This window comes from Salvelinus sp. IW2-2015, linkage group LG6.2 (assembly GCF_002910315.2).
Source record: "Salvelinus sp. IW2-2015 linkage group LG6.2, ASM291031v2, whole genome shotgun sequence".
NCBI lineage: Eukaryota > Metazoa > Chordata > Actinopteri > Salmoniformes > Salmonidae > Salvelinus > Salvelinus sp. IW2-2015.
The window spans coordinates 3,254,112-3,263,366 of NC_036846.1; the positions used below are offsets into that span (position 1 = coordinate 3,254,112).

Here is a 9,255-nt window from a genome sequence, read left to right on the forward strand (position 1 = left end):
CTTTATTGTATTCTTAAAAAATTATAAGCTTAGATGATATGAAATTATATCCGTCACTTTTCCAGACAGTCTGCGGAGGCTGAGCTCGGGTCAAATCATGATGTCAGTGATCTTCAGGTCGGAACTCTAGAAAGAGGTCCGAGTTCCCGAGTTGGAATCCCGAGATGGATGACTGTTCAAAACGATTTTCCCAGTCGGAGGTAGTTCCCCCCCCGAAGTTCCCAGGTGTTTTGAATGCACTGAAGTCTGAGATTTCCGTGTTCCCAGTTGTTTTGAACGCGGCATTACTGGTTGTTGATGTCATGCTGGCAGTGACGAAGACGTCATGAGCGTCTTACTACCCAACATGGCGGATTTTGATACCATCTATGAGTTAGACGAGGAAGATGAACGTGTAGTGAGTGAAGAACATCTTGTTAAATATTGCCCAGAACCTGTGATTATGCGAGGGGCCGGGCACATCACCGTGTAAGCAATCCAAAGCGCAGTCATTATGATTCGTTATGTTGTTTTTCCTCATCAGCTTGCTAGTTAGCCTGCCAACAACAATGCTATGAAATACAACTTACCACTAGGCCGTGGCAATAACAGTCAGCTGTCTGGTCTTATATTAGGACAAAACTGTTACATTTGTCTTCATTGATGAGGCTAGTGTGATCTATTGCGTAACGTTACCTGCTATTCCTGCTTTATAGTTGACTAGCTAACGTAGTTCGCGTAACTATAGTTGTGCGAACTAGGTAGCTAACGTTAGCTATCCACACTGGTTGCCTGACAAAGCATCTACTGTAACAAAAATGACAAGCCAACATGACATCTACGATAACTAGTGAATATTTTGACAGGGCTGGCTTATTCAAATGGTGGTGATGAACCAATACTATTTCCAGCAAGCTTGCTAGCTACCATCCATAGATTTAACATTCTGTGTTAAGTTAACGTTACTCCCTGCAAAACTAGAATCCATTTTGGACTTGGCTATACATTTATGATATTAAGTTAGCTATACCCATTGATTTTTGAAAAATATAATTTATAAATGCCTCATGAGCTTAGTTCAACTGTCCTATGCCACCAGAACGCAAAATAAGCACTGTTTTACTCCAATGTTTGTAAACAATGTAGATAAATGTTAAACACTGTATAACTGCAAAACATGGTTAAAACTGTAATTTTGATATCATGGATGGTCAGTCCTTGCATCCATAGCTCTGTCTATGCGTTTGCGAGTGCTTACATTTCCCCAGGCCCATTCCTTAGCTTTTTACCAAAATAGTCAAGTATACTTCCTCTAGTCTCCACAACTTCGTTATGCATATGGTGTATCCTTGTCATCATATTGATTTGTATCAACAGGGGAAGCTATTCACATAATGAAACAAATTACAGGTTATTCAGGAAATGCATTTTTGGTTTGTTTTGCTGTCTGTACATTGTAAAGTGTTAGGTACATTTGTATAGGTATTTATTTGTAGAGAGTACAGTGTCTGTTATTCCATCTCCATAAAAAACCATGCCAGGTTCCCCTTGTGACAGCCCACAGTCACAGTACAGTACTTTATACATGTCCAATGGAAAGTTTGTTTAATCTCTACCATTTGTATGTTTCTTTTTGACAGGTTTGGCTTGAGCAACAAATTTGACACAGAGTTTCCCTCAGTACTCACGGGAAAGGTACAGTATCCCAATTCATTAGTATCGTCTCATGCATTTCCCCAAAGCAATGTTTTGTGCTTGCCAAATGATTTGGACTGGGATGCGAATTAAGCAATTTAAGCTATTATGGTGGCTCCATTGTTCTATTTGCCCTTTGACAAATCAGACCATCCCTGAATTACCTCTGTCAAGTTTCTTAAGTGCTTTTGATATGATGGAGCAACACACCACGGTGCATCCAAAGCTGAAATGAAGCTCTGTCAATGAGTAAGCCGTCTTTGGAGCCCAGTTGGTCGGGGACACAGCTCCAGGTGATAAAAGAAGGAAATAAAGACTGTGCCATGCACAAGAAAGGGCAGCTTCCTGGGTCAGACACTCAAACACAAAAAGGCTAAAGGGATAAGAGCAGGCAGAGGGAAGTGCAGGGCAATAAAAAGTCTCTCCAGTATTGTGACCAATGGTGACATGATGGAAGAGGTCACAATTATGATGATTGAAGGGTGCAGATCAGCAGGCCCTTATTCCTATTATGTTTGCAAAGAGACCTTTGCATCCTGTCATAAAAGATTACGACCCCAGTTTTATGGCGTACAGACCCAGAGAGGAATTAGCATCCATTCATGTTGTTTGGATGGCCGCTGCCACAGGCACTGAGCTTATCTCTCCCTTTAGTCCCTCTCTGCCGTGAATAGACAAGAGATTGGTTAGCAAGTTACAGGCGTACTAGTAAGAGATCTGATCTCTGGATAGCATCTCCAAATATCTAGGCCACCCATTTGTTTTCTAAGGCTCTTTGATCCTGTAGACTACAGTACAGGTTTAATTKTAAAAATAAAAATAACATTTTTAAAGGAGTTTTTCACGGAAATGGTTGCCTTTCTCCTACTTTCCCTTTCAGGTTTTTATTTTTGGTTCATATTGCTGAGCGATTAGTGGCTTTTGAGATCGTTTTGATTATAAAAAAAATTATCACGGTTTTTGATTTCGGCTTTAAACATTAAATGCATTATGTGGGTTGAATGCTGCAACAACACAGAATAAAACAATTATGAAGACCCATGATGGTAGTGACCGGCCATTACTGCTTATCACTTATTAGCCATCATTTATTCACTTTACTTTAATAAAATATTTCAGTTGTATAGATTACATTTGTTTTATTTTATTACATTCCAAGTCAACTCATCTCTAAAGAGCTGCTGCCTATGCTGGTGACAAAATCAAATTCAAAAATCACATTTTGTACTTCTTCAAAGTATACTGAACAAAAATATAAATGCAACATGTAAAGTGTTGGTACCATGAGCTGAAGTAAAAGATCCCAGAAATGTTCCATACTCACAAAAAGCTTATTTTTCAAAATTGTTGTGCACAAGTTTGTTTACATCCCTGTTAGTGAGCATTTCTCCTTTGCCAAGATAATCCTTCCACCTGACTGGTGTGGCATATCAAGAAGCTGATTAAACAGCATGACAGGTGCACCTTGTGCTGGAGACAATAAAAGGCCACTCTAAAATGTGCAGTTTTGTCACACAACACAATGCCACAGATGTCTCACGTTTTGAGGAAGCATGCAATTGGCATGTTAACTGCAGGAATGTCTACCAGAGCTGTTGCCAGAGAATTGAATGTTAATTTCTCTACCATAAGCTGTCACCAAAGTCATTTTAGAGAATTTGGCAGTATGTCCAACCGGCCTCACAACCGCAGACCACATGTAACCACGCCAGCCCAGGACCTCCACATCCGGCTTCTTCACCTGCGGGATCGTCTGAAACCAGCCACCCYGACAGCTGATGAAACTTTGGGTTTGCATAACCAAAGGATTTCTGCACAAACTGTCAGAAACAGTCTCAATGAAGCTCATCTGTGTGCTCGTCGTCCTCACCAGGGTCGTGACAGTGGGCAAATGCTAACCTTCGATGGCCACTGGCACTCTGGAGAAATGTGCTCTTCACCGATGAATCCCGGTTTCAACTGTAACGGACAGATGGCAGACAGAGTGTATAGTGTCATGGGGGTGAGCGGTTTGCTGATGTCAACGTTGTGAACAGAATGCCCCGTGGTGGTGGGGTTATGGTATGTGCAGGCATAAGCTACGAACAATGAACACAATTGCATTTTATTGATGGTAATTGGAATGCACAGAGATACCGTGACAGATCCCGAGGCCCATTGTCGTGCCATTCATTCGCTGCCATCCTCATGTTTCAGCATGATAATACACGGCTCCATGTCGCATTGATTTGTACACAATTCCTGGAAGATGAATATGTCCCAGTTCTTTCATGGCCTGCATACTCACCAGACATGTCACCCATTGAGCATGTTTAGGATGTTCTGGATCGACGTGTACGACAGCGTGGTTCCAGTTCTCGCCAATATCCAGCAACTTCACACAGCCATTAAAGAGGAGTGGGACAACATTCCACAGGCCACAATCAACAGCCTGATCAACTCTATGTGACGGAGATGTGTCGCGCTGCATGAAGCAAGTAGTGGTCACACCAGATACTGACAGATTTTCTGATCCACGCCCCTACTTTAAAAAAGAAATCTCTGACCAACTGATGCATATCTGTATTCCCAGTCATGTGAAATCCATAATTAGGGCCTAATGAATTTATTACAATTGACTGATTTCCTTATATGAACTGTAACTCAGTAAAATCTTTGAAATTGTTGCATGCTGCGTTTTWATTTTTTTCTTCAGTGTAAATAAGGCATACATTCATGACTGCTGAATGCCAACTATCAGTCACTTATGTCTTTTCAGGTAGAGAGACCTCGCTAAGCAACTGCTCTCTCTCTTCTCTCCCCCTCCATCTCTGCCCCTCACTAACCTAATGTACAGTAGCCGGTGTAAAAGAAACACACAGACCAGGCACGCAATGGATTATGGTCATTGTCGTTAATTAGCACGTTTTCTGCGCAAAACTATGAAGAATATTGGCCTGTTGGAAACTACAACTCCCTACTTCATCGCACAATTCGGGCTTGATCTGATTTAGCTCTGGAGAAACTGCGCATCGAGCTCACAGGAAAAAACCTGAACCAAATAGAATTCCAAAAATGTAACCAATATCAGTCAATTAGTTGTTTAGTAACTGACATTTTGGTTAATTGCTCAGCACCAGATGAAAAACTATTTTAAGCTCAAATGATTGAAAACAATTATGAGCTGATTTGTCTCAAAGAGAGAATTACCAATAAGATAAAAACTATACCAATTACAACCACATTTCCTCTGTCTGACATTTCCTATCCACTTCTTCCTCCCTTCTCCCGCTTCTTCTCCAGGTGGCTCCAGAGGAGTTTAAAACCAGCATCAGCAGAGTGAACGCTTGCTTGAAGAAGAACGTGCCTGTCAATGTGAAGTGGCTTCTTTGCGGCTGCCTGTGCTGTTGCTGTACAGTGGGCTTCAGTCTGTGGCCCGTTATATGCCTCAACAAGAGAGTAAGTCTCAATCAGCCCTCGTGTGATGTCTGCTGCACAGTCCCACTCTACATAAGTCAGCAGGCCCACTCATTACTCATGGGCTAGTTTACAAATCCAGCCGTATTGGTCTTAAGCAGGCAATAACAACTTGTGTGTAAAAATGGTACATTGCACCATTGAAGGCCTGTCCAGCTGAAGGGTACGTCACTGAAAGGTGGTGCCTCGACCCAGTGTTATTGTGAAGTGGAAATTACAAGCTGGTAAAAGGAGGAGTTCAGTCCATAAATGTCTCTTTGTCATATAATACTGTGCTGCTGTTATTGTCATTTGTAAAAGAGTGTGAAGTCAAGGTAATTACTAGAAAACATTTCAATGTTGTATGTGCTCCTTTACAAACAGGCGAGAAGATCTATTCAGAAGTTGTTAGAATGGGAAAACAACCGGTTATATCACAAGGTAAGAACAAATTGCATATTAGCACCTGTCTGAAAGACCATAACCGTCCCGTCAGTTGTGAAGCAATCGTTAATGGTGGCACAGCGACGTCCGTTTGCGATAATACAACAAAAAAGTTACTGCAAACAACAAACCCCTCCCCCCTGACATCATCGCCCGCACGATAGAAGAGCACAATATGTACTACACACTTTTAGTTTTTTTTACCATGCTGGACGACGCTCCTTCAGCTTGGAAACAAAATCAACAACAACAGTGTGGTGGCCAGTGGCGCTGTTTCCCCCTACTGCGCATTCCATCTTTAAGCAATGTTAAAGTAGCAGGTTTCTGATGGATAATGGTCGTTAACTCATGTAAACTTTAAACCCTTAAAACGAATTTCCCTCGAAGTTATACATTTTCATACTTTTTCGTACTGGTCCCTCATGGGAATCGAACTCACAACCCTGGCATTGCAAGCGCCATGCTCTACCGACTGAGCCACCTGGGACCATTATATTATTTTATACTAATACAATTGCTCAGAGAAAGAGATTTTGTTTAGCAAGTAATTAAACATTGTTTTCAATACTCCAGCACCCTCCCCTTGTGAGGATAACGACACAGTCTTTTTCTAAAATGTTTCTGATGATATCTGAGAACACAATGGGAGGGGTCTTAGACCATTCCTCCATACAGAATCTTTACAGATCCTTGAAATCCTTCGTCTGTACTTATGGACTGCTCTCTTCAATTCAAACCACAGATTTTTTTTTAATGTGGTACAAGTTTGGAGACTGAGATGGCCATTGCAAAATGTTGATTTTGTGGTAAATTAACCATTTCTTTGTGAATTCTGATTAGTGTTGGGGTTGTTTTCTTACTGGAAGATCTACATGTGGCCAAGTTTCAGCCTCCTGGCAGAGGCAACCAAGTTTTTGGCTAAAATGTCCTGGTACTTGGTAAAGTTCATGATGCCATTGACCTTAACAAGGACCAATGGAAGCAATACAGCCCCATAACATCAAAGATCCACCACCATATTTTACAGTAGGTATGGGGTCATTTTCTACATATGCTTCTTTTTTCAACACAAAACCCACCACTGGTGTGCGTGGCCAAAGAGCTCTATTTTCCTGTTATCTGACCATGGCACCGGTTCTAATCCAAGTGCCAATGCTGTTTATCAAACCCCAGGCAGATGACATGAAAATAGAGCTCTTTGGCCACGCATACCAGTGGTGGGTTTGGCGTTYAAAAAACGGAAGCATATGCAGAAAATAACCTCATACCTAAGGTGGTGCATCAAAATCCACAAAGAAATGGTTAATTGACCACAAAATCAACATTTTTCAATGGCCATCTGTCTCCAAACTTGTACCCCATTGAAAATTGGTGGTTTGAATTGAAGAGGGCAGTTCATAAGCGCTGATGAAGGAGATCAAGGATCTAGAAAGATTCTGTATGGAGGAATGGTCTAAAACCCCTCCCATTGTGCTCTCCAATCTCATAACATTTTAGAAAAGGGCTCAGGGTCATTATCCTCGCGAGGGGACGGTGCTGAAGTACTGAAAACGTATGCCTATATTCTGACSCTTATCTTTTTTAGAATTTTTGTATTACCTCTTAAACAAATCTATTTATTTGAGCAGTCGTATTAGTATAAAATAATTGAATCTTCAAATGTTTTCAGCATACAATTTTTTTTWGCCTTTATTTAACTAGGCAAGTCAGTTAAGAACAAATTCTTATTTTCAATGACGGCCTAGGGTTAACCGCCTTGTTCAGGGGCAGAACGACAGATTATTTACCTTGTCAGCTCGGGGATTCGATCTTGCAACCTTTCGGTTACTAGTCCAACCAACGCTCTAACCACTAGGCTACCTGCTAAGTATTTGTATTATTTGTTTTATAAAGTATATTTTGCTAATCTTTATCAAGGTTGCCAATATATATGGACCACACTGTAGTTTTAAAGCCTTTCCTAAATTCCCCTCACACTAGGGGAGATCTGACAGATTTGCTACCCAGACAGTATATGGGTGTCTGTGCGTGTGCGCTCTTATGTCTGTCCTTACTTTCACCTCTTCTCTTTAGCTGGGCCTGCACTGGAAACTCAGCAAAAGGAAATGTGAAAGCAGCAATATGATGGAATATGTAAGTATAACCCATTCATGTTCCCCTAAAACAGAATATGATTCTTGCCAACATATGGAGTATTACAAATCTCAGATCATAAGACGCAAAATATATGGTAATTTATGCAATGTACAATAGAGCAGGGCCTACTGGAAAGATTCAATTCTGAAAGAAAAGTGTAAAATGAAATGAATAAACGTTTTCCCTCCACAGGTAATTCTTATAGAATTCTTACCCAAATATCCTATATTACGACCGGACTGAGCTGAGGAGGCTGTTGGGAGACCTGCAGTGTGACCCTTGACTCCTATCCGTAGTGCCTTGTATATATGTTGGAATGAGGGTCTGCACCGGTGTCTAGAGATGTCCCTTACCATCTCCCAGTACCTTGTACAATAGAAATTGCAACACTGTCACTTTGCTTTAGAGCAGATTTTGTAGGGCAGATTTTGCACAGTTCCTTTCGAAGTAGAAAAATGTCCCCTTTTTGTTGTGTGTAATACAACTAGTGATTGAACAAAAATATACTGTTGAAAAGTGCATTAGCCCAAAGAGCCATCATTAATCGAGGCCATGTATCGTATCAGTATTGGACACCTAGAGCATCATCGCCTTATGTAAAACAATAAACAATGTTATATACGACAGGAGGAGACCAGCGTTCTGTAGCCCACCATGTTCAAATTCTGGTTATTGGGTTTCATTTCCTCAAATCAATTCTTTGAAACAAAAAGTAGATGGTATGCTTGAATTTGCCTAACATACTATTTAACAGCATTATGTTTTTTCTTTATTTTGGAAATGACCCCTCTGTACAGGAGAATTTAAATGAACCTGTAAATATGTTAGGATAAACTGTACAGTGGTACACTGTTGTTTACGTTGTTATTTAGATCTTTGATTTGTTTTGTCAAGATAATGCTGTACCATAGTTTTGTTTATGAAAGATGTCTCTTACCAGTTTATATGGGCCTGTTTACCTAGTAAGCCATATCATTTACAATGTATGTGATGCCAGAGTTAGGACAGAAAATTGCACTTAAGCTCGTCAAAATGTCATGATTTCAGAGGATGGTCAAACGGAGGTTCTGAGTAATTTTACAATGACACTAGTGATGCATGTTATTTGTGTGGTTTTGCCAACTAAAGAGAAAAAGGTTAAAAAGTGTCATCCAGTTTAACGTGAGATGGCTACTTGTCTTTATGATGTACTGTTGGAAACAAAGACTCCAACTTGGCACTTCTATGTCAAAATATTTTTTTTGTCAATCTTTTTATTGCAGCTTTGTCTTTGTTCATTTTATAGTTTTGTATTTTCCTATAATGTGTTTTGTTAAAAACACACATACAGCCTAGAGAACATGACATATTTAAATAAATGTTTCCTTAGTTATTAATTTTGTCCAGCGTTAGTGCACTATTCAATCCGCATCGCTGAAGTTCAGCTTTACAGCGTGATTGACATTTCAAGGCAACGTTCCCGCTTTAGTGAGGACTGCGTTCACGGTAAATGCTGCATATGTCAGCTCAACCGGATATGACCTTTGAATTTCTATCGCTGAATCTGTAAGGCCTTGGTGTTGTGTC

General features: G+C 40.5%; 1 protein-coding gene across 1 annotated transcript; it reads left to right on the forward strand.

Moving 5' to 3' along the window:
- The first annotated feature begins 266 nt into the window (after window positions 1-266).
- chic1 (cysteine-rich hydrophobic domain 1) lies at window positions 267-8,626 on the forward strand. The gene is made up of 6 exons (XM_023989894.2): window positions 267-468; window positions 1,620-1,674; window positions 4,957-5,112; window positions 5,494-5,550; window positions 7,627-7,686; window positions 7,882-8,626. Exons 1-6 carry the CDS (start codon window positions 326-328, stop codon window positions 7,930-7,932), a joined length of 522 nt encoding a protein of 173 aa, XP_023845662.1. The 5' UTR covers window positions 267-325; the 3' UTR covers window positions 7,933-8,626.
- Window positions 8,627-9,255: the final 629 nt, after the last annotated feature.

Bases quoted from the DNA above. Each gene is read 5' to 3' on its own strand.
- chic1 (XM_023989894.2), top strand. From the start codon at position 326: ATGAGCGTCTTACTACCCAACATGGCGGATTTTGATACCATCTATGAG. The intron at 5,113-5,493 runs GTAAGTCTCAAT...CTTTACAAACAG, and splicing joins TTATATGCCTCAACAAGAGA to GCGAGAAGATCTATTCAGAA. The intron at 5,551-7,626 runs GTAAGAACAAAT...TCTTCTCTTTAG, and splicing joins ACAACCGGTTATATCACAAG to CTGGGCCTGCACTGGAAACT.